The 26,935-nt window shown below is 30.4% G+C and overlaps 1 protein-coding gene across 2 annotated transcripts in view; it reads left to right on the top strand.

Moving 5' to 3' along the window:
- The first annotated feature begins 594 nt into the window (after positions 1 to 594).
- Positions 595 to 26,935, top strand: part of LOC139097078 (uncharacterized) — a 78,367-nt gene continuing 52,026 nt past the window's right edge. The window contains exons 1-3 of one of the 2 annotated variants that reach the window (XM_070648839.1): positions 595 to 772; positions 23,564 to 24,115; positions 25,363 to 25,861. In XM_070648839.1, the coding sequence (XP_070504940.1) occupies positions 25,783 to 25,861 (79 nt within the window). In that variant the 5' untranslated portion in view covers positions 595 to 772; positions 23,564 to 24,115; positions 25,363 to 25,782. The remainder of the gene's footprint in view (positions 773 to 23,563; positions 24,116 to 25,362; positions 25,862 to 26,935) is intronic. The other variant, XM_070648840.1, reaches the window with a different exon arrangement.

The following is a 26,935-nucleotide window of genomic DNA, read 5'->3' on the forward strand; positions in this document are numbered from 1 at the left end:
TCTAAAAAAATATCTAAAATGTTATTTTATTGTCAAAATCCTGATTACGATTTTAATAACAAATATTTAATGCGATTTGAATTAAGATTTAGAGGACTATAAAATTAAAATATTAATTTATTGTCTTATCAAACATTAATAACAAATATGAATGCAAATAAATAAGATTTAGATATTTTTAAAATTAAATTAATTTTTGTTTGCATTTTTGCAACCATGATTTAAATCAGTTTATACCTAAATTTTAAATTATTTTTAAAAAAATTAAATCCAATATTTTTTTTTTATCTAAATTAAGAATAATTTAATTATTGAATAATTCCTCTCTTAAAATTGAAAATCACAAATTAAAAATAAATCTAAATTCAATTTAAATCTATTCTTTCTAGAATAATAAAACAAGTTCAACATCGAATCGAAATATCCTAAAAAAATTATGGATCTAATCTTCAAATGAAAAAAATTCCAAAAGAATCAAAACTAAATAAACAAACAAAGGCTTATGAATTTTGCTACATCAAAATACAAGAAAATCAAAAGTTTAAAAAAAGTGCTGAAATAACAAATCAAAATTTTTATATAAATAGTGTCGACAAAATATAACAAAAATTATTGAAAGAAAATATTGCCAAAAATTTTATAGTGTTGAAAAAATAAATGAAATATTTTTCTGTGAATTTAATAACAAAAAAAGTTGTTAAAAGTGAAAAATTTGCATGACAATTAAATTTATTAAATAAAGGAGTAAAAGCAATGAATTATTAATTTAAAAGTAAGTTTTTAGAGAATTTAAATATTGTTTTATGAATTAAAAAATGCAAAAAAATTTAAAATATAAAATAATAAATTTAAAAATTATTTAAAATTTGAAAAATCAATTTAAAGACGTTCAAAACTACATTCTTGTTCTTCGCTCTGAAATCCTTCGAACCAGGGGCAAAAAAAGCTGGGGCTAACCCCATAAAGTCCACATGACTCAGCAAACCTTCACCCAGGATTGTAGACAAAACTTAAAATTTTTGCAATTTTTAAGATTATTTTCTTAATTTTTCATCTAAAAATCCTTAAAAAGTGAAGAAATTTTACTATTCCTTAGAATTTCGACCCCAAAATCTACCCCTACCTCCCCCTCTATCCTCATTTTCATCTTCAAATATCAAATCCATTCAGCATAATTAAAACATTTCCAAAATTCTCAAGACATTATCCCAAAACAAAGCATACGATTTTGTCTATAATTTATCATCTATTTTCAGATAGATTTTATGTCTCATTGATATTTAAACAATACATAGATTTGAATCTATTAATCATTTTGCATTGAAATATTTCTAATTAAAAACTATTCAAAATTCACAATGTATGAAAAATTTCCCTTGAGGATGATTGTCATATTTGTTTAAGGATTTTGATTCAGAAATTTAATTGTTTTATTGTTGTTGGAGTTTGATGAATATTGTAAGGTAGGGTGGAACATATCTTATGAATTGTGAGGTTCAGGTGACTTCACACTTTAATTTTGAGGCTTATGTGCCTTTGCACAACAGTTTTAAGATTCAGGTGCCTTTACAATATAGATTTGAGATTCAGGTGTCTTCACACTATAGATTTGAGGCTCAGGTGCCTTCACACTAGATTTTTAAGATTCGGGTGTCTTTACACTAGAGTTTTTAGGTTCAAAAGCCTTCACATTTAAGTTTTGAGGTTAAGGTGCCTTTACACTAAAGTTAAGAGGTTCAGGTGACTTTACACTTTAATTCTGAAGTTCAGGTGCCTTCGCACTTTAGTTTTGAGGTTCATTTGTCTGCAAATTAAAGTTTTGTGGTTCAGGTGCCTTTACACTATAGATTTGAGGTTCAGGTGTCTTCACACTAAAGTTTTGTGGTTCAGGTGCCTTTACACTATAGATTTGAGGTTCAGGTGTCTTCACACTAAAGTTTTGAGGTTCAGATGACTTCACACTAGCGTTTTGAGGTTTAGGTTACTTCACACTTGAGTTTTGGATTCAGGTGCATTCACACTAGAGTTTTAAAGATCATGTGCTTTTGCATAAGCTGCCTAACCATAATATAACCTTGAATAATTAATTTTCTTCAATTTAATATAAAAAATTCCTCGAATTAATCTCAAAAGAAAGGAAATTCCAAATATTTTCATGATCTCAATTTCAATAAACATGAAAAAAATAATATTTTTCCATCATTTTTTTTTTCTTCACAAAATATAAAAAAAAATGTTATTTTTTACCTTCACATTTTGCCTCATGGCTATAAATTAATGTGAAGAATTTCCTGCTGTTGACTTTTCTGCTTCTTCATTCGACATTTGAGAGTTTCTAATTTTAGGAAATTTTTATGAGCTTAGGAAATTTGTCAGGGGGGTTTGTGTAATGTTCTGATTTTTTTTTCGCTATATTCTGTTTTGTTCTGAATCTTTGACATTGAGTTTAATTATCTACAAATTGAAGCTTCAAAGTGAGTCAAAGGAAAGGAAAAAATTTCAATTTATTTTTAATTTAGAAGAGAGAAATGAGACTTGATGGTGGAAATGTTAGGGATCTAAGGTGCTTGTCATCATGAGGGATCACTATGTGGTATTGCAAGTAGGATAGAAAGGTCCAGACCTATCTTAGAATCCAGTTATTACGTCCTTTATGTGAGATAGTTTATAAAATTTTACATTTTTTGATGTGATCCGATAAGTTGGTGTCATTTGTTCAGGATGTCTTGATTTTTTCAACTATCTCAGATATCTCAGTTCTCTCAATTCTCTCAATTCTCTCAGTTCTCTCTGTTCTCTCTGTTCTCTCTGTTCTCTTTTTTCTCTCAGTTCTCTCAGCAGTTCTCTCAGTTCTCTCAGTTCTCTCTGTTCTCTCTGTTCTCTCAGTTCTCTCAGTTCTCTCTGTTCTCTCTGTTCTCTCTGTTCTCTCTGTTCTCTCAGTTCTCTCTGTTCTCTCAGTTCTCTCTGTTCTCTCTCTTTTCTCTCAATTCTCTCTATTCTCTCTGTTCTCTCTCTTTTCTCTCAATTCTCTCTGTTCTCTCGGCTTACTCAGTTCTCTCTGTTCTCTCAGTTCTCTCAGTTCTCTCAGTTCTCTCGAATCTCTTGGATCTCTAGGATCTCTCGGTTCTCTCTGTTCTCTCGAATATCTCAAATCTCTAATTTCTTTCAGTTCACGAATGTTGCTTGAAACCGAGGCTTTAGGAGCCCTTAAAACTAACTGATATATTTCTATAATCTCAAATTCTTTTGATAATTTTAATAATTATTTCCCGAAAGAGAAAAACGCACTAAGACTCCATCCCCCCTCCACCCAGCCCCTATCTCCAGATTAAAAGCACAAGAAACATTGAATAAGAAGAAAAAAAAAATTAAAGCGAGAAAAAATTTCTTCACTCATTCTGAAGCATGAAGCTTTTGAGATCGTAGAAATAAAGTTTACTGGTGGATTAATTCGAGGGATTTGCATCCTCTTTCTCAGCTTTTTTATTCCATCCCTTTTTTAATCCTCACCATGAATAAAAATGAATGGCAAGTTTTAAATACGACGGATGAGACTGTTTTGTGAAATGTCACTGATAGGATTAGTTTCGGGAAGTTGTGGAGTAATTTTTGATAATTTTGATTGAAAAATTTGTTTTGCGGAAAGATGAGACAAATTTTGGATCAAAAATACATCCATTATTGAATTCCCAGCCAATTATCTCCCACAACAGAGGTTTGACCATCCCCGTCCTCCCTCCTTCTTCTGAATATGCTCCTGATTCCCCACACCAAATCATCACATCACCAACAAACCCATCTCATCAATAATCACCTTTGATGTTTCAACCTGATTGTCGATAATTAAATTTTCATGAATTTTCCACGAGGATTATTCTGTAAAAAAAGAGAGAGTCCTTTATCGTAATTAAAACATTTGTCAAACATACTAATTGATGATTCCAGGTTTTCGATCAAAGCTGATGAAATGATGTTTTTGCAATTTTAATGAGCTAATTTGATCGTTTTAATTTTGTAAATTTTGGAAAATGATGGTGGAAATTTTGTTGACGTGTTGATGGTTTTTGAGGTTAATTTGTTAATGAGCTTGTCGTTCGAATATTCTGAACAGGGTGTTTTTTAATTTAATTTTGAAGAGCTTTGTAGCATGTATTTTAGGTGTATTTTAGATGGATAGGTATAGCAAATGTGTATGTTATTGCTACGTATAGTAGACTGATGAAGGATGTTGGTTGTCTTGACATAAGTTCAGGTGCTTTTACACTAAGTTCATAAATCAATTTAGATGTCTTCACACTAGGTTCATAAATCAGTTCAGGTGCCTTCACACTAGATTCATAAATTAGTTCAGGTGCCTTCACACTAGGTTCATAAATTAGTTCAGGTGCCTTCACACTAGATTCATAAATTAGTTCAGGTGTCTTCACACTAAATTCATAAATTAGTTCAGGTGCCTTCACACTAGGTTCATAAATTAGTTCAGGTGCCTTCACACTTGATTCATAAGCCAGTTCAGGTGTCTTCACACTTTACTTATTAATTAGTTCGGGTGTCTTCGCACTAGATTTTTCACACTAGAATCATAAATAAGTTCTGGTGTCTTCACACTAGAGTCATATATTAGTTGGAATATCCTCAAACTAGGTTCTTAAATTAGTTTGAATACCTGAATGTTGCATTCATAATTTAGTTCAGGTGTCTTTACACTAGGTTTATAAATGAATTAAGGTGCCTGCACATTACTTTTTTGATCATTTTTCTCAAGCAAATTGAAAAAGTTCATTAAAAACAAGTGAAATAAAATGAAAAGATAAAATAAATCTTCACAAAAAAAACAGTCTTAATTTAGGCATTTTACATCCCCACACATATCCCATCGTAATTCACATACAAGAGATCCATTCAAAACATAAGTAATATAAAGAAGACAAAAATATAAAAAAAAAAATCCCACGAGTAAATAAAAATTTCATGTTGAAAGGAATCTCTTTAAAAAGAATCAAATGAAAAGCACATTAAAGCACTTCACATGAAATTAAAAATTCATGAAATTTTTTTTGTATGTCCTCTGCGAGAAAATGCTAAGAGAGTTCAGTCCCCCCTCCTCCCCCCTTGGATGGGACAAAAAGAGAGAATAAAATTTCTCTCAATTTTTTTTTTGTTTTTGTTTTTCCAAAGCTAGAAAAAAAATTATTTTGTAGATTTTTCATGAAAAAAATAGCAGAGCATCTCACACACACACAAGTTCATCACAAATACATTCAAAGATGAAAATTTCAAGAGAGACGCACAGAGTAAAAAAAAATTGTTGTTTTTGGTGCCGCAGCCGCTTTCATTATCGATTTGCGTTCAACATTTATCTCCTCTGACTACCCCATACTCCCTACTCGCCGCTCTTTAACTAGCACCCATCATCCCATAAGCATGTTCATCTCAAAATTGTGCATTTGTATTAGTGCACATGCATGTATTTGTTATGGAATTTTTTTCTATCTATTAATAAACAAACACAAATGTGACGATAAATTAAATGAGAAAATGAAAAATGAATGGAAAACTCTATGGAACGGATTTGAAAATGGAGTGAAAAAAAACGTGCGACGTTGCCAGATTTTCCTTTAATTTTCTCTCGAAATAACTCATAACACCCCTCATCCTTCTCAAATGTGTGAATGAATGGATATAAAAAAAAGAGATTTTTCTTCATTTTTCTCGTCACTAAAATGTGCGAAAAGAAAATTTTCACAAAAATTTCCTTTCAAAAAATTATATACATGTGTGATGTCTTTATGGATGTGATTTAAAAAGGAAAAGAAAAATTTGCCTGAAATATTTGTCGGTGTGTGGCAAAAAAAAACTAGAAAGGAAGGAGACTCATTTGTCATTTGGCTTGTGGAGGATGTGAAGAATTTTTCAGAAAAATGTCAGAACAAATTTTCAATAAAGTTTTTTTTAAAAATGTTCAATTTTGATTTATGGTCTGTTTTTTGGGGGTAATGATTTATAATTTTGGAGATAATTTAACAAATTTGAATGCAAATTGATAACTGATTCTTAGAACTGTAATGTAAAGTCACCAGAATCTTGCACCATCAGTTTAAATGCACCTGAACCTTACTACTCTAGTGTGAATGCGTCTGAACTTCAAAACTCTAGTGCAAATGCGTCTGAACCTCAAAACTCTAGTGTGAATGCGTCTGAACCTCAAAACTCTAGTGCAAATGCGTCTGAACCTCAAAACTCTAGTGTGAATGCGTCTGAACCTCAAAACTCTAGTGTGAATGCGTCTGAACCTCAAAACTCTAGTGTGAATGCGTCTGAATATCAAAATTCTAGTACAAATTCTGGTATTAAGGTAGCTGATCTTATCAATAATATTCTTGAGATCCTATAAATGCCAATAACAATTTTCCACGAATTTTCATAATCTTTCCTCAATATTCTCAATCCGATTTCAATGTTTTGTCAATTTTTTCATATAATCTTCTTTAAAAGATCAAAACCCAAATAATTCAGCATAACTTGAACACTTTCATGAATTTTTTTTACCAAGTATCAAATTCTGTACACCTTTGCAATATCTTATAGCACCGCTTTAACAAGATTTTATTACAAATATTTGAAAGATTTCTGAGAAGGATGATTTTAATGTTTTTGTGAAACACGAGTTAATAAAGTTGGATGGAATTTATTCAAAACAAATTCTTGAACTTAACTTAGATGAGAAAAATTTTTGTGATGAAAATGAGTTGCACGGTGACTTTTCTTAATGAAATTTTTGTTTTCGGTGCTGAAGAAGTAAATTCATTTTATATTTTTTTAAGGAATTTGACTTTGATGATGAAATATTTGGCTAGATTTTTGAGATTGGATTTGTTTTTGTGTCTTTGGAAGCATTTTTTGAGATTCAGGTGCCTTCACACTTTAGTGTATGTATTCAGGAGCTTTCACACAAAAGTTTCAAACCCCAGGTGCCTTCACAGTAGAATTCTGAGATTCAGACGCCTTCACACGAGAGTTTTAAGCTTAAGGTGCCTTTACACTAGATTTTTCAGCTTCAGGTGCCTTTACACTAGAGTTTAGAAGTTCAAGTGCATTCACACTTAATTTCTAAGACTCAACTGATTTCATATTCGATTTCTGGGGTTCAGATGCCTTTACACTGAAGGTGAATAGTTCAGGTGCCTTCACATTATAATTCTAAGATCCAGGTGCCTTCACAAAATAAGCTTATTTGCATTATTTATCTCAAACTTAAGCTTTGCACTCATAAAACTAATTAAAACAATTGAAAATCATAGTTTATTAATTAATATAATTATAAACAAATTTTAATTGCTGCACATTGTTGAATAATCCAGTCTTATTTTCAACATTTTACATCAATTCCCGCTCATTATCTCTCTAACTCATTAAAATTCTCTAACATACATAATTATGGAAATAATCAACAAATCCTATTGTTTTTAATTTTTAATCCGATTATTTTCTATAATTAAATTCATGTTTACAGCTCAAAAGTCTCAATCTGATTACAATTTCTTCATTGTTTATTGCACATGACCTGTACTCTTTTGTAGTGACTATTTTTAGATTTATTGAAATATGCCTGGATAAATATAATAATTTATTAAATAGAAGAGTTTTCAGAAGAAGTTATTCAGATGTGATGATTTGTTCCAATTTTGTGTACCTGGAAGTTACACCTACTGCATCTATTGAGAACAAATTAGAGACATAACCAGATACTTTTTTAGAGCGAAGGGTTTTGAATTTGCAAAAATGTGGGGATGTTGAGACTTTTATGCTCGAAAAATCCTAGCAAATTGAAGAATTTTGTCTAAAATGAAGGCGATAGGAAGGAAAGTTACGGAGCCATTAAGGAATACGATCTTGGAACAGGAGTTGCTATAATTAAGCCCATTTCGGTTTACCGATCAAAAATCCGACATCAAGCCAGCATGAAAATTCGACATCAGGTCAGCATGACTGATTTTAACAGAATGCAGGACCAAGTCAAAGTACACGCTGGCAGTAATTATGGATGCATTATGCAGAACTCGAATTTTAGTCAGATTTTCTATGAGAATTTTGACTCAAGTCGACTCTATTCCATACAAAATTTGAGTCGTCTTTGAGTTTTGGCATTATGCATGGCTTGTCAAAAATCATCGAATCTGTTCTTTATGCTAATTCATCCTAACCCAATGGTCACCCTAACCTAATCAATAATGAAAAGTTACCAAAAATTTTCCAAAAAATAATCATCAAAATCAGCCAAAGCGTTCCAAAAAATCATCCAAATTCCTCCCGCTCTGTCCCAAAACTTACAAAATCAAATCCTTTCGACTGAACACAAAAAAGCATGTGTCAAGTTTATTTTTGCTTCTCGTATCACCAAACGACAACAGCCAACAATAATACAAAAATAATTCTCATGAAAAATATTTTTATATATCTGACTGTGACGCAAACAAAGAATTAATCAAATTCGATGCTGTAACATGGCAAACAAAAAAAAATTACAAAAGTCCTCGTGTCATTGATCGAGGGACTTAAGCGCATTTTTGTCCCAGCGATCAGTAATTGGTTAATAAGTCACTTTTAGACCTAAAAAACAAGATCCAGGTTACTTCCAGACCTAAAATTCATGATCCAGTAAGATCCAGGTCACTTCCAGACCTAAAAAACAAGATCCAGTAAGATCCAGGACACTTCTAGACCCAAAAACAAGATCCAGTAAGGTCTAAGACACTTCTGTCCGCTTTGTAAAAATAAGATCGATAAGATTCGTTAAAGAAAGATTTCAGAAATTAATTTTCAAATATTAAGAATATTTTGAAATAACGTTTTTCTGAAATTCAAATTTTTTAACGGATTTGAAAATTTCGAAGCTTTTTGCAAAAATTTGTTTACATTTTGTATTGAAATATAAAATTCATTAATTATCGTATTTAGAGATTGTTTTAGGATTTTTAAAATACTTTGCGGCCAATAAAACAATGGAACTGATCTTTTAAAACCATTCCGAGCTCTCTACGATGTCTATTTAAAAAGTTTTTCTTCGCCCGAACAGCCGAACAAAGTGTCTTATTAAGCTACCTTCTTGAAAACAAGTTTCAAAAATGCGCTAAAAATATGAGAAAGTTTATGAAGAAGCTTTTCTGAATTGAATCTGATTTCGATGGTTAAGGCAAAGACATGAAAAAATCAAATAAAGTTTTTCGAGATTAATGATGAGATTTTTTCAGTTTTTTTCGTTGGAAATGCTCAAAAAAAGTTTGGTAAAGAAGAAGGCAAAAAAAAAGTTTTTTTTTCGAGTTTTTTGTGTGACTTGACTTTATTGATTTTCATGTCAATTGGTTGAGATTGTGAGAGGTGTTGATGTGGGATGGAAAATTGAGTGATGGAAAATTGTGGATTTGTTATAGTTGAATGGATTTATTTTGCTTATTGTTTATGTATGTAGGCATAATATGGAGAATTTTAGGTCCATTCATCTATCCGGTTGCTACAGATTTCAATGAATTCTGATAAATTTTATGTATTTTGTTCATTTTATTGCAATTTTTTTTTATTTGAAGGAACAAAATTGTTGCTATTTGCATTATTGTTGCTTTATTTCGTCGAATATCACTGAATTTAAATTTGAATTTGAATTTGCCGATCTATGGACACTATTATTAGCCTTGTTAACACAGTGTGCATCTTGACACCATGTGTAGTATCTGAACAGAGTGAAATCTGGGATATCGAGCTATATAGAAGCTTAAATGGGGGGCTTGGGGCTCCAAAAGGGTTCCAAAACCTCCCATGACTTACGAAACGTATTCCTGAAAATGCCTCTCTCTGTATAGCCAGTATAGTGAGTAAATAAGAACCGTATACGCACAAAGCTTATATAGAACTCTGAATCGAATGTTTTCAACAGCAACAAATTAAAGCAACCCATTAAATACGCACAAAGCTTATATAAAGCAATAACAATGCTTAACCTCCAAATCTGATGACCTTAGTTGCTAAATGACCAAACTTACCCATTAAATCGTGAACAAATCAAACCAAATACAACAAAATTTAACCTAACTGCATCAATTTATCCAACAGCTCAACAACCACACACGTCAACCCCAATTTTAGCTTCAATACACCCACGAGAATTTACCTATCCAAAAAAAAATTGTCAAACAAATCAAAACCATAATGAAGACTTCAATTCGCATTCATTATTTTGTCATGTTCATACAAAATCCTTTCATTCATTGACTGTCATGTGTCTGCTCCATCATCATCAACATTATTTTGTTGTTGTTGCTGTTGTTCGATAATGACAATAATAACAATGACAAAGAAAATCACTAACAAATTTCAATTCAATCATATATTTTGACTATATTGCTTCGACTACATACAATGGGGAGGAAGAAGAACAAGAAGAAAATTTTTCACAGAAAGGAATTGAAAAAGAAAAGCCACAAAAGCCAGTGTGTCATTCAATGTCAATATGAAAGAGGAGGGAAAAAGAAGAGGATTTTTTTTTTTTTTTTTTGGATGGGAAATTGAAAGGCAAAAGCATTTTTATTTATGTCATCAAAGTCATGAAGATGACTTTTTATGGTGGAAATTTTTGAAGTTGAATTGATGTGAAGTTGATTTTTTGGAATGACATTTTTGACAAGATCCTACAGAATTTTGACATGTTCTTGTAAAATCCAACGAAATTCTGGCAAAATTAGCTCAAATTCTGACGTGTTTTCAACAACAAATTCTGCCAAAGTTCTGAAAATTCTGGCATAATCCTCTTAAATGCTAACAATTTCCAACAAAGTCCGTCAAAATTCTGACAAAGTCAGATCAATTTCTAACATAAACTTACAAATTCCGCCAAAATTCTGGTAATTACTTTCAAATGTCGACATGTTCCATCAAAATTCTAACAAAATCTGTTGAAGTTCTGACATATTCTTGCAAAGTCAGCTAAAATTCTGGCAAAATCCTCTCAAATGCTGACATTTTCCTATAAAGTCCATCAAAATTCCTACCAAGTCCGTCCAAATTCTGCTAAAATCCATCAACTCTCCAACAAATTTCTCTCTAAATTATTTCCAATACTGCACAATCCATAAGCTTCCATCATTAAAAAGAAATCCTTCATCTTCTCTTTCCTTCCATCTTGCCTGCTTTTTCCATCTCTCACTCCAACATGTTCAAACATTTCATTCGATTTTCATTTTTTTTTCTGTTATTTCATTTTCAAGTGCTCATTTTGATTGAGTGGCCGATGTCTGTTGACGATGTGTATGACTCAAACATGATTGATAAAGTTGAAAAATGAAAATGGAAATGAAAACGGAAATGAAAGTGGAGTAAAAATTGACGAGATAAGTTGGAGGAAATGATGAGGTACGGTGGACATCTAGGGAGGGATTTGTGATTGAATTTGGGGATTTGTGAAGAATTTTCAGTGAATTTTTTGAATAGAAGTGTGAAAAAATTGTTTTGTGCGGCATATTTAAGGAAGACAGTAATGTGTCGTCCTGAATATGACTTAAATCATTGTTTGCTAATTTATTGAGCCACGTTCATTAAGAGTTGTCCTAAATCAACCATCTTTTTCCCATATGCCAGGGGGTATTCAGGAAAGAGATGAAGAGCGGTTGAGGCTACGTACCTGCCACACACCCATCCCAAAGCACACCTCTCATGTCTATCTTTCTCAAACAATTTTAAAAAAAATAATTTTGAAATCATTATGTAACTTTGCACAGTCATTGTCCAACATTATTTGAAATTGAATTGAATCCGACCGATGTCATCGAGATAGAGACGAACAAGAAATGTCAAGTGACAAAGAGCTGAGTAAACTTTGCACAATGTGTCATCAAGTGCATCTGTGATATTAAAAAGGTTTTGTGTCACTTTCGACTTTGAAACGTTTGCTAAAATGACAAAAAAATGGAATCGAGTGCAAAAAAAAAGAAAATTACTTTGAATTGGGTGAGGAAATGAGGGAAAAATGAGTGATGATGTTTACATTTCCCATTTCGATGGGATGGAAGTTTGTGGAATTTTTTTTACAATGTTTGGTGCTTTTGTTGTCATTGATGTTAAAAGTGTCAATTGGGGTTGAATATTTGGATTCATGTAGTGATGTATGCTGATATATTGAAGATTTTAGGATTTTCATAGAAAATATAGGGAAGTGAAGCTTAAAAGTCGAAGAAATTTTCTCATCAATTGGGGTTTTGACCCTCTGAGTACGTGCCATATTCATTTAAAATTTAATGACAATTTAATTATCTAGAAAATTGTCAATATTTTTGAGGTTAAATTGATGAATCTGAATAACTTTGAGGTTAAAATCTGCAAAAGTTTAAGTTGAGAAAATTTGCAAAAGTTTTGAGGTTAAGTTGAGAAAATTTGCAAAATTTTGAGGTTATGTTGAATTAGTCTGCAAATTTTGAGGTTAAGTTGAATTAGTCTGCAAATTTTGAGGTTAAGTTGAATTAGTCTGCAAATTTTGAGGTTAAGTTGAATTAGTCTGCAAAATTTTGAGGTTAAGTTGAGAAAATTTGCAAAAATTTTGAGGTTAAGTTGAATTAGTCTGCAAATTTTGAGGTTAAGTTGAGAAAATTTGCAAAAATTTTGAGGTTAAGTTGAATTAGTCTGCAAATTTTGAGGTTAAGTTGAATTAGTCTGCAAAATTTTGAGGTTAAGTTGAGAAAATTTGCAAAAGTTTTGAGGTTAAGTTGAGAAAATTTGCAAAATTTTGAGGTTATGTTGAATAAGTCAACTCCAGCCATTCATTTGATAGTAAAAATCTAAGCTTTTCATCATATTACCAGAAATTCTCCTTATCTCAACACTTCCATACCCATAGGCATCTGCTCTTCTCACAATTTTGCATCATCTTACTCCTTTTGTATCTAAAATAATTCTTTTTATTTAAACCCATCACATTTCAAGTGAACAAGAATGAAAATCTCTTTTTTATTGGCAATTGGCCTAAAAAATATATGCATTGGATGTTTGCCTTGTGTGTTTTTTTGGCCTCTCGGAGGTTGTAGACCTTTTAATTTTAAAATAAAATGAAAATGTTGAGTGCAATGGCACAAAAATAAGTTAAAATTGTATTTGTGTGTTTTTGTGATGGCTTTAAAGTGTTTTAAGATATTTAAAGCTTGTTTTTAAAGAGGATTATTGGGTTATAAGATGGATTCTGTTGAAATTAGGTTAAATTTTTGAGGTTATATAGAGGATATTTTCAATATTTTGAGATTATATTGAGAAAATTTGAGAAATTGTGAGGTTAAATTAAGAAAATCTTGAAAACATTGAGGTTAGGTTGAGAAAATCTGGAAAATTTTAAGGTTATGTTGAAAAAATATGCACAACTATGAGGAAATCTTTCCAATTTTGAGGTCTGGTTGAGAAAAATCTGCAAAATTTTGAGGTTAAATCGAGAAAATCTGCAAAATGTTGAGGTTAGGTTGAGAAAATCGCCAAAATTTCGAGGTTAAATTGAGAAAAATCTGCAAAACTTTGAGGTTAGGTTGAGAAAATCGCCAAAATTTTGAGGTTAAATTAAGAAAACTCTTTAAATTGAGGAACTAAGTACAACAAATCATCAACAAAATCTTCGCATTATAAAAATTCACATTATAACTTCCATCCGTTCCTTATTATCCTCATTTATTTCTTCCCACTAACTTTCCATTCAATCAAATTTGTCACAATCATCCATTTCTTTAATAAATAAGCAGCTCGCATCGCAAAAGAAGCAGCAGTAGCAGCAGTAGCATTGAGTAAAGAAAATCTTTTATTGTGTAATGTGATGAAATTTTTTATCATCTTCATAAATTCACATTTCACCCCCGTCTTGTTTCACGACATCCATATCGCAAACACAGAATGATGTAGCATAGACGAGAATAATAGATTGAAATAATAATAAAGAATGGAGAACAGAGAAAAAAAAGTGCACATTGTGCCATGAAATGAAATGAATGGCGTAGATGTTCATATATATAAAAAAATGTGTATTAATGACATCTCATTTCATGTCGTCTTGTGTGTTATCTCATGTGCTCCACTTGCTCTACATTCCCCTCTAGCACGCTCAAATTTTATATCTTAACTCATTCTCGCTTTCGATCTTTTGATGCTGTTATGTATGTGTCTCACTGTGCCATTTAATTTCATCCTCCTTCTTTCATTCATTTTAGTTTAATCCATGCACATGCAGTGGAACTTTGGGGGGGATGGGTATGGGTGGTATATTGTGGAAATTAGGTCATAATTTGAGGAATTTTATGAACATTTGCAGTTGTTTTATTGGGAGACATGCATAAAATTGAAATGCATTAAGATGTTCATTTGGATTTGCTTTCTTGGCATTTTTTGTCGGAACTAGACATGAGATGTTCAATAATTTTTTTTGGAACCAAGATTTATAATTTTGAGTTATTTACTATTTTGTGGCTGTACAAATTTGTCAAAAAAATAATTAATGGCATAGCAAGAGTTGGGAGAAAGTCAAGCATTACCCCGGGGCGCCTGAAGACTTCAATATGCTACATGATTCCAATAAACTGCAGTAAAGCATTCATAACCAGCATCAACATAACCTCAAAATATGAATAATAAAACCACAAAATTTTCTAGAAATCCCTCGCCAGTTACTCCAATTTCCATGTCTGCTTGTCGACCCGTCTACATAATCATACTTCACGCTATGTTTAATGCCATTTCGCTCCATGTCTCTTTTTTTTCTGCAATTCTAGGTCATGTGTGAATGTTTTCGTTTACATTTCAACCCGTTCATAAATTTACACATACACACATAATTCCACACACATACACACAAACACGAACGAGCATATAATACCCAAATTGTATCTATGCTGTTTTGCACATATTTACCCGTCAGTAAGAACACAAATATATATTTACCTTTTATGTACACAGTGGATGTATGGTAGAACAGCAGTAAATGTACCTCAACAAAATGAAAAAGGAAGTGGAAAAAGAAAATATTTATGCACATTGCAAAATGAATGTGCGGTTTGGGACTTTTGTTGGATATGAAAAAATGTAAGAGAGTTGAAGATATTTTGTTTAATAAAAATTTTCTCGTGATAAAATTAAGTGAAGAAAATTCGGTGTGAAGATGATTTAAAATATTTGAAAATTCACTAGGGGGTCGTTCAGGTATTCTTAAAATTTTCAGCAGTTGACACAATAAAAGGAACAGTGACCTTGTTTAAGATAGAAAATTATAAGGTCAGAAATCGAAATTTAACTCTATTTCAATTTAAATTAAAAATTAATCAGGAAAAATTCATTAAAAATTAAATTTGATGCCGTTTTCTTATTAAGCACAGTTCTTAGTGCAGGCAGTTAGGATGTCTTCAAGCTGTCAATTTTATTAAAATAGATAAATTAATAATTAAAATAACTAAAATTAATGCAATCACAAATCCTTCATTTAATGAATTCCACGTAGATTTGTTTCACATAGTTAGTCATACGTGATTCATTTGAGTCACATTTGTTTATGAATTATGAAATGAATAACTCAGTAATTACCCGAATAACACATGACTTGTTCACAATAATAGAGTCTTGCACAATCTAGCATCATATTTTGGTTTGATTAACCGATTTGTGCTTCTCTGGAGACGTTTTGTCATTATGAATATGACTTAAAATCAGAGTTGGCAGGACATCAATGTAGAAGCGCATCCACTAGAGTCCATTTTTTTTGAGAGTCCGAATTCCAATAATGACACTAATTTCGACTTTACGATTTCGAATTTCTAAGATTCTGCCAAATCTGTCAAAATATTAAAGAATCAATGCTCAAAAATGAAATATTCTGATTAATATTATCGACTTTACATGACATTATGACATTACTTACTCGCGAAAGTATTCAGAAGAAGAAGAATGGAGGTTGGAGTAAGAGGCAGGGTTGCGATAATAAACTAAATCGCCATAGCCGAGAAACCACTATAAACAAAAGTCTTCTTATATATCCAAATCAGAACAATAATCACAACTACTCCAGTTATGATCCACATGCTGAAATTTGATGATGTAATTTCCATTACATTTGACTCTTTATTCATTCCTTCAATCGTCATCATCATTTTCCTATTTGAGTCCATCCAAACATTTTCTAATTGCTTCATTTGTCTCTGTATAATCCACAATGGTTGCAGTTTCTCACTATGCAGTTTCACTATGCAGTTTCTGTTTGTGCTAAGTCATGGAGTGACCTACTTCCTTGGTGGCATTCTGCCTATGTTTACTACAGTTGCTCTTTAAAGTCATGAAATATTTTTAATTTCTCATTGACAGATGACAGGCTCATAAATGATGAATTTACATAAGTTCCTTTGAATTCTATGACTCTTTTATAAAAGGCATCGTAAGTGTCATTCACAATGTATGCATATTCATCCTCAAGTGCTTTTAAGTCTCTCTTTATAGTAACAAAATCTGGATCTGTTCAGTTAGCTTTAGCTTGTCTAATAACTTCATCTAAATTATTCACAGTGTGTATATCGATGCATGAGATTGATTGGACATCCAAAAATGTTAGCTTGGTCAAACTGATGCTGACCAATGTGGACGATTTTATTCAGTGTTGATATGGATTGCCTTTGAAAAAGGCATTGCCTTTGCCTTTGCAAAGATTTTGCCTTTTTCAAAGGCAGAAAAATGGCAAAGGCAATTTTTTCTGCCTTTGCAAGGCAAAGTCAAAGGCAAAGGCAAATCTTTGCAAAGGCAGACAATTTTTTAAAAAATGGATTTTTTTGTGCCTTAACTATTGGAAACATAAGCTGTCATTGAAAACTATCATTTTATGTAATTTTGAAATTTTTTCCATTTTTATATTTGTCAAAAATTCAATTTTTTGGAAAAATTAAAGGCATTGCCTTTGACTTTGCGAAGATTTTGCCTTTGAAAAGGCAGAAAAAATTGCCTTTGAGTTTTTTCTGCCTTTGAAAGATTTTTGAGAAACCTTGCCTTTACATTTCCTTTGCAAAGTTTGCCTTTTTTAAAGGCAAGATATCAACACTGATTTTATTCTTGTCAAGGTCAATATGTGTCAGATCCATGTTGTAATCAAAAAGACCATCTTCTAGGACCATAATATCATTATTTACTAAGTTTAACACAGTCAGCATTGGGAATGGCTTGATATCATCCTGATTAAGTTCCTAAAGGCGACCTTTATGGATGCTTACCCTGTTAAGATTTTATTCCAGTTCTTATGTTTGCCTAGTACTGTACTGGATTGTTCTCAGACTATCAATAATAATTACCAGACCAGTGTGATTCTCCATGTCTGTCCTTAGACCGAATCCAGCAACTGCTTAGAATCATGTGATGAGGAATCGAGATTAATAGCAGCAAAAGTGACATAATGACTTCATATTTTCTTAAATTTCAAGCTAATTCGATGCCAAACCAACTTAAATTTGACCTTTTTTATTCCATAAACCACAAAAGTACATAAAATAAATCCCCCAAAAATTTACCAATATCCTCATGACTTCCACATCTTAAAACTTTTCTCCAAAAATTCCATCACATCTCCCACGATTTTCTATAAATCATTTTAAAACTTTTTACTTGTCATTCCATTATTTTCCTCTTTTCTTCTTGTTCCTCTTGTTCCTCTATTTATGACACATCTTTGTGATTGTACACATTTTTTTGCGCTCAAACAATACAGCACAATATACTCACATATATGCACGATGGAAAAAAGTTTTTATTTTGTCGTTATTGTGAAAAAATTTTCCATTTCGAAATTTTTTACTTAAAAATTTTCATCACGAACACATGAAAGGAATTTGGAAGGGAGTATGAGTAGGAATTAGGGCGACAATGGAACGCATTTTGGGTGATTGTTTGAACATGTTTTAAAGTTTTTGATATTTGGAGTGAGAAATTATGAATATTTTGAGGTTATGTTGACAAATTCTTGTAAATTATGAAGTCACTTTAATAATTTCTTGTAAATTTTGAGGTTATGTTAAGAAAATCTTGTAAAATTTCAGGTTATGTTGACAAATTTCTGTAATTTTTGAGGTTGTGTTGAAAAATTCATAGACATTTTAAGAATGTGTTGAAATATTCATGAAAATTTTGAGGTTATGTTGACAAATTCATAATAGTTTTGAGATTATGCTGACGAGTTCTTAAAAATTTTGAGGTTATGTTGACAAATTTCTGTAAAATTTCAGGTTATGTTGACAAATTTCTGTAATTTTTGAGGTTTTGTTGAAAAATTCATGAAAATTTTGAGGTTATTTTATGAACAAATTCTTGTAAATTTTGAGGTTACGTTGATAAATTTCTGTAATTTTTGAGGTTATGCTGACGAAATCATGAAAATTTTGAGGTTGTTTTATGAGAAAATTTTTGTATTCTTTGATGTTATGTTGACAAATTTCTGTAAATTTTGAGAATGTGCTGACAAATTTATTAAAATTTTGAGGTTATGTTGACAAATTCATTTACATTTTGAGGTTATGTTGACCAATTCTTGTTAATTATGAGGCTATGTTGAAAAATTCCTGTAAATTTTGAAATTATGTTGATAAATTCATGAATATTTTGAGGTTATGTTGACAAATTCCTGTAAAATTATAGCTTTTGCTGACAAATTAATTAAAGTTTTCAGGTTTTGTTGACAAATTTCTGTAATTTTTGAGGTTATGTTAACACATTGATAAAAGTTTTAAACATTTGTTGTACATTTTGAGGTCATGATGACCAATTCTAAGTAATTTTGAGGTTATACTGACCAATTCCAAAAAATCTAAAAAGCAGATTTGACAATTTATAGATTTTACATCAAAAAACCCTTAAAATTAAGCTCTTAAAAACTTTTTCATTCATAAAAAAATTTCCCCCATAAAAAGCCAGTTTTATTGTTTAACTTATTTGTCAAAAAAATTTCCATCTTCTTCCTGCTTAACTTTCCTATTTCTCCCATACAAGTTTGACCTAAAAAATGTACAAAAAAACATGTACAAAAATTTTTTTTGTGTATTGTGCTTATTTGCTTAGGGGCCGTTCACTTATTACGTTCGCTTTTTAGTGGGGAGGGGGTCTAGGATTTTGTAACAGCCTCAACCAAAATTTTTTTTTGCATGGACATTTTGTAACGAGGGGGGAGGGGGGTCTAGAAATTCGTTTTTTTGCGTAACGTAATAAGTGAACGGCCCCTTACAGCAAAAATTCCTAAACTATTGTTCTGATCTCATCCATGTATGTGCTTCCATCTCTATACATACAGCAATCAATTACATGACAAGAAGGGCAAATTCTTCTGTGCCATTTTAATTTGACATGTGTACGTACAGAGATTTCTATTTTTCTTCATTCTGTCTGTTGTTGCTGTTGTTGTTGTTGTTGTTGTTTGGACATTCTAAGTTTCTCGCATTATTTTCTGTTATTTTATATCTACTGAGTGCTACTGGCAACCATTTTCATTTTTATTTGCTCATTTTATTATTAGATTTCGTGTTGTTTTGAATGTACAATGACATTATGTCAGATTTGAGCTTGTTATTGGGCTTTCGGGGCAAGCTCAATTGTCAATAAAGTCTTTTTGGTCTCTTATGGGATTTGTTTTTGGTTGGTTTAGTGTCTGGCTTTGGCTTTTTTGACATTTATTTGGGGTAATTGTGAGAATATGCTCAAGAAAAAAATCAATAATTTTGAGGTTATGTTATAAAAGTCTGGAGAATTTTGAGGCTATGTTGGAATAGTTTTTAAGAATTTGTTGGAAAAATCTGCAATTTTTTTAGGTTATGTTGATGAAATTTTTAGGTTATTTTGCTAAAATTTTGAAATATTTTGAGGTTATATTATAAAACTTTAAATAACTTATAGGTTATGTTTAAAAAAATAGAAAAATTTTGAGGTTATGTATTTAAAACTTTGAAATATTTTGATTTTCAATTTTAAAAATTTAAATAATTTAAAGGTTATGTTAAAAAAAATATAAAAAAATTTTGAGGTTATGCTGCAAAAAGCTTTAAATAATTTCACTTTAAGTGTACATAACCTCAAAATGTAACACTACACGATTTAAAAGCAATTCCATCCAAAGCATTCTGAAAATCCGCCCCTTAAAAACTCTCAAAGATCCCCTCATCATCATCAGCATCGTCATGGAAAACGAATATCCGTCTAGACGGAGAAATTTTCGACACGAACAATATTAAATTTTTCTATTTTATTTGAACTTTTCATTTAAACCATGGATAAATTTATGCTTTACTTTTCTATTGTTTAACGCTCATCAGGGTGAGACATGACGGTCCAAGACAAGACATGAGTGATGGAAAGTTTGCAGACGGAGGAATAAGAAGGAATGAAAAATTATTTTCGCTGTTAATTCTTTAATTAAGGATTTATGTGTTAGTTATTTTGGGAAACTCAAATTTTTGTAACGGCTTTTGAAAATTTAAATTTTGTAACGGCTTTGAAAAATTCAAATTCTGTAACGGTTTTCAAAAATTCAAATTCTGTAACGATTTTCAAAAATTCAAATTCTGTAACGGCTTTCAAAAATTCAAATTCTGTAACGGCTTTCAAAAATTCAAATTTATTGCTAAAAGAACAACGAACAACCAGTATATAAATCAGATCATCACCCAGATTCCAAACATATTTCTATTTTCACACCACAATTTCCACGATTTGAACACGCGCAGCATCAATTTCATCCCCAAACCTTTACATCACACTCACCGCTAACGCCTACAACTCATTTTTCATTAAATTTTCCTAAAGTAAACTCAATTTTTTTATGCAAGAAAAGCTTTATTGTCATTTCCAATCACTTTAATGCGTACAAAATAAAATTCAAACTTTCATCGACCTTTTATGCTGCAAAGTTCGATCGACGAATCCTCAAATGCTTTTAATTTTAATTAATTATTGACTTTAAATCAGCATTGAAATTGGAAAAAAAGGAACCGAGAAGGAAAAAAAAAGGTTCGTTCAATTAATTCTCTTTTCAACATTTCTGCAGCAATTAATTTTCTCTGATGAATATTTTATTGCTTATTGGTACATAAAAAAAAAGTTTTCATCGTCTTCGTAGTCTTCGAGTTGGATGGTTTTGTTGATTATGGAGAACTAGAGCGTGGATACGTTAGAGTAAGCGGTGGATTCAATGCTGAATAGCGCAAGTTGGTTAATCGATTTAAAATCAAGCACCTGGTCGGCGTGACTCTGACTTGGTGTTGGGTTTGGTTTAAACCACGCCGGACTGTGACTTGGCATCAGATTTTGAGTGATTTGGGTATCATGCCAGAGTCATGTGGGTTTGATGCCGGATTTTGGACCAATTAATCAATTTGAAGTTCATAACATAGCTCGAAGTCAACCCAAAATTGATATGAAGTCAAGTCAACTTGAGCTAACTTTTCCATACAAAATTTCGAGTCGACTTCGAGCTCTGATAGACAAAATGCAAACAAACCACGAAAATTATACATCACATCCCGAAAAAAAAACCATTTGAATATGCCTAAAGTGAAATACAGAAAAAAAATGTATAAAATACAAAATTTATTACGCAGTATTTATCGATAAAAATTCAGGAAAAAAAATACTCAATATGTAAAGTAATATCTAAAATGTACTTAATATCAAACTCATCCACATCTTCTGCTTAATGTACTTAATATTGAATTTTTTGGAGCTTTTTCCATTTAATCGTTAAAAATAATCTTTATGCCTGTCTTTATGGTAATTTTGTGCAGGGTTTTAATACTTTTTTTTGGAATAAATGTTACTTTTCGCTCGGAAACCCTGGCAAAATTAAGGATTGAGAAGGGTTTACATGACCACAAACTCCTCTGTATGGATGTACAGTCCGAATTCTCTGAAGACTTTTCACAATCCAATTCCTATATTTAAAATCTAAACTAAATTCTGAATCGATGACTGAAAATTGATCATATTTCTGAAGCGTCGACTCAAAATTGTTACCTTTCCAAAGCGACACTCCAGATTATTCGGAAGCAACGATTCAAAATTACCAAATTGTCTAAAGCGACGACTCAAAAATTGATGACTTTTTTAAAGCAATGATTCAAAATTGATGACTTTTATGAAGCAATGACTCAAAATTATTGGCTTTTCTGAAGCAACGATTCAAAATTGATGACTTTACAAAAGCGATGACTTCAAATTGATGATTTTTCTAAAGCAGTGACTCAAAATTGCCCAATTTTCTTTAGCAACGACCTAAAATCGACACAAGGACCTCAGCTCAATATCATAGAATAAATTTATTCTACCGATTAATTTGATTTCTTCAATTTGCGTAAATTTTTTTTTCTTATCTTCATTCACAATTTTTGTTCCTCCCAGCGACCTTCTCGTCAGCTCATGTGAACAAAATCCGATTTTTTTCTTCTTTACTTCCTAAATTCTGTTTACTTTTCTTCCTCATTCAAATTGATTTGATTTTTTGTTTAACTTTTTTTTATATCTTTGAACAAAATTTTTTCTGATCTTTTCTGTTTGACTTGAAAATTTCCGACATTTTTTCTTGTATTGATTGAACTTTTAACATATTTTTTTTTTTTTTTTTTGAAGAAATTTGCTTTATGCTTCTGAAGTTGAATATTGATTGGAGTTTAGGAAGGGATGAGTTGGAATAAGTTGAAGCTGAAAAAGTTATGATTTGTTTTTCTTGTCGACTTCTTGAGGCAATTTGTGAATTTTTATTGGCTTTGATTTGAAAATTGGCTTGGTAGGGCAGGAAGAAGCGACGACTAAAAGTTGAAAAAGATAGAGCAAAGAAAGTTAGAGTGAAGAATCAGAACTGCTGGCTCTTTTTGAAGCAATACTTCCAAATTACTGATTTATTTAAAGCAAAGACTCAAATTTGATGGTTTACCTAAAGCAACGACTCAAAACTACAGAGTTATCTAAAGCAAAGACTTATAATTCCAAATTTTTCGAAAGCAACGACTCAATTGGTCATTTTTCTAAAACAACGACTCATTTTTGCTAATTTTCTAAAGCAACGACTCACAATTGCTCATTTTTCTGAAGCAACGACTCACAATTACTAATTTTTTTTTGAAGCGACGACTCACAATTACTCATTTTCCTGAAGCAACGACTCATAATTGCTCATTTTTCTGAAGCAACGACTCACAATTACTCATTTTTCTGAAGCATCGACTCACAATTGCTCTTTTTTTGAATCAACGACTCATAATTGCTGATTTTTTTGAATCGACGACTCTAAAATTGTTAAATTTTTACAAAGCAACGACTTAAAATTGCTGACTACTCCAAAATAACAAGTCATAAAGTTTTGAACAAGTAGAATTATTTTACGGACACATAATTACGACTTGAATACTAAGCAGTAAAAAAAACTTTACGACTAAAAGAATTACAAATTTTAAAACTTAATTTTCTCAACATTTTACGACTTTATCCCTAACTCCCCTTAAAACCTTAAAAAACTCATCTAATGTCTCCCTTATTTCTCATTTCATTGCAGATAAATTAGAAAGGTGCAAAGCTCACAACTTGATACAACTAATGAACAAATTCGGACACAAAAGGATATAAAACAGTCATTGCAATAAAAATTAATTCAAAGCGAAGATAATAAAGGAACAGAAAAACAGCACGAAAGTGAATAAAAAGCGTCACAAAAAAATAAATTTACGAGCATAAAATTAAAAAAAAAAGAAGTTTATCATAATTTATTCATCCTTACCCGTCGTCTATTTAACCTCTCTTAACTTTACATTTATGTCTGTATATATCCTCACCTAACCTTATCGTCTGTCTCTTTCTCGCATTTCTAATTATATTAATATCCGTCGTTAATCTTGACGCTTTGTTACTTTATCATCCAATTTTCATTAAACAATTTTCCATCCATCCATACATCAAACTTTGTGCTTTCGACTTTTAAATATATTTATGGATATTAACGAGGATAAAACTTTATTGAGTGGATTTAAACGTTGACTAGTAGTTTTTTGGAATTATTTATTTGAACGTTGTTCATGTTCAAAATAGGAAAAAAAAAGTTTTGTAATCGGTGAGTTTTTTAGTTGCATTTTATTAAAAATTTGAAATTATTTGAAATTTAAAAATTTGTTTTTTTTATTAAATAAATTTAATTTTTTTAATTTTTCCTTGAATTAAAAATTTTTAACTTTTTAATTTTAATTTATTCAATTTATTTTTCTTTATTTAATTTTTTTAAACTAAATTTAATGAAAAATAATTTTAAATTTGTAGTTCTAAAATCAAATTTTATTTTTTTTTTAATTTTTAAAACTTTGAGTTCTTGAATTCTTTAAAACTAAGTTAATATATTTTAGGTATTAAAAAAATTTAATTTTTAAAATTTTAAAAATCTAATTTTAAAAATCTAATTTTTAAAATTCCATTTTTTAAAATTTAAGTTTTAAATTTGAAATTTTATTTAAATTTTATTTCAAATTTCAATAATTAAAAATCTAAATACCTAAACAATTTCCAATACAATTTAATCATTTTACTGTTCTAATTAATTTCCAATAATTTAATATAAATTTTCTCATTTTTTTTTCTTTTTATTATTTTGCTGACTTTCCTCAATTAGCCTCGGTCTTTTTAACTGTGATGAACAAAATTAATTTGATTTCAATATTTCCCAAAATTGATTTAACAAATTCTCCGCAGCTTCAATTAATTTTCAATAACATTTTAGGGCAAAAATTTCTTTTTGTTTGAAACTTTTTACATCGATTTTTTTCCAATTTTACATTGAAATAATTTTCTTCTTTACAAGTTTTTCTAATTGGTAGAATTTACAAAAGGAAAAACATCAATTTGATTGTGTTTAATTAATTTTGAAGTCATTAATTAAAATTGAAAGATGTCAATAAAGTTGAAAAGGAGATTAGTTATTTAATTTACATTATTTTTGTGTTTTGTTTAAAAATATTTAATTTTTTATTTTAAAAATGCATTTATTTAAATATTAAATGTTGATTTTGAGTTTAAAATCTAAATATATATTTCAATTTTTCAAATTATAATTTAAATTTGAATTTTTAAAAATTTTAGTTCAATTATTTCAATTTTTCAAATCAAATTTTTTTAAGTTTCAATTTTTAAATTCAAATATTTTTAGGTTTCAATTTTTCAAATTTAATTTTTTAAGATTCAAAATTTTCAAGTTTGATATTTAAAATTTCGTAGTTTTAAAATTTGAATTTTAAAAATTTTAAAATTTGAATCTTCAATTTTTTAATTTTCCATAAAATCTAATAAATTTTTGAATTTTTCTGATTTCAGAATAAAAGTACATAAAGGCCTCAACTGGACTAAATAAATAAATAAAAAAATAATCAAAAAACAATAAAGTAAAAAGCTTTCGTGCTAAAAAAAACCCCGTTAAAATAAAACTTATGAACGAAATTTAAACTTATCGAACAGAAATAGCATAAAATTTAAAATTTACAGAAAGTACATAAAAGTTCGGATATAGTTTTATATGTGAAAAAGTGTAAACGTTGTAGTTTTGTAACAAAATAGTCAAGGAATTGTAGCCAAAAAAAATAATTAAAAATTTATATAAAAAAATTCAAAATATTTAATTGTAAAATGTGTCCCTAAAAATTCCAAAAAAATTCATAAAATAACAAAAAAAAAATTCAAAAAAGCGAGCAGAAAAGCAAAATAAAATAAATTGTGTGTGTATGTGTGTGATGAGTCATGATATCACATTTCAAAGTGTCAACCACAAAGCGCTTCTATTGTTGGATTATTCTACATTTGTGCATCTTGACAGAATGTAAGTAAAATAAAGAAAACTTTTTTTACAGCTCAAATTTCAAGTTTTTTTATTCGTTGGAAAACTTGAAAATGTTTATTAAAAGGAAATGCTGAATTTTTCTAGTTTGGAATGAAAAAAGTTTCACATCGTGAAAAACTTTTTTTGTATTTTTGTTCAATTGAGTTTCGGTTTTTCATTTTCGATGCAAAAATCGATGAGTTTTACAACAAATATGTGGAAAAAACTTAACTTGAATGTTTGAATACTTTGAATTGTCAGATATGAGGTGAAGGAAGTGGAAAAGTATGTTCAATTTTTGAATAATTGATCCAAAATTTCTCAACATTTTCTAAATTTATAATAAATTTTGCCCTAAATTTTCTTAATTTTCTTGAATGTTTTTTTTAGAATTTCATCAATTTTGGCCCAAAATTTGGCTTTTTCGCTATCGGGATCGGGATCGGAATTTCCCGGAATATCCCGATCCCCAAAAATCCCGAAAATTTCAATCCCGATCCCGAAAATTTATCGGGACCGGGATTTCGAGAAAGCATAGCCCCAAATTCCAACCCAAATTTCTCCAAAATTTCCCCAACTATCCCCAATCCAACCCCAATTTTCTTCACTTTCAACTTGTTCACTTCTGCACAAAAACTATATCCAAAACTGTTTCATCTAATTTTGAACATTTGGTGCTTGTTAGAGGAGTAAAAAACACACTCTGAACATAGACATTGATAGCCATTAAACATGAAAAAGGAAAGTTCAACATCGAACAGAAGGAAGTTTTTTGTTCTCATATTGAGTTTAAGAAAATGTGAAAGAAGTAAAAGGAAGTAAAAGAAGAAAAATTAAGAAGAAATTTGTTATGGGAGTCAATGGATGGATAGTTTTGGGGACATTATGGATGAAATTTAGTTTGAGAGTTCAAAATAGAGTTTGTAGGAACTGAGTTGCGATTTGTTATAGGTTAGCAGGATCAGTCCATTTGTATCACAGGTAGTCATTTATTGGAAGAGCGGTCATCTGCTGTATTTTTGTCGGGACGCTGCTGTGTCTTATTCTACCTTTCTGCTGTGTCCCGTCAAAGCC

This window comes from Chironomus tepperi, unplaced genomic scaffold (genome assembly GCF_022539635.2).
Source record: "Chironomus tepperi strain 1889 unplaced genomic scaffold, CSIRO-AGI_Ctep_v1 contig_412, whole genome shotgun sequence".
Classification (NCBI taxonomy): Eukaryota; Metazoa; Arthropoda; class Insecta; order Diptera; family Chironomidae; genus Chironomus; species Chironomus tepperi.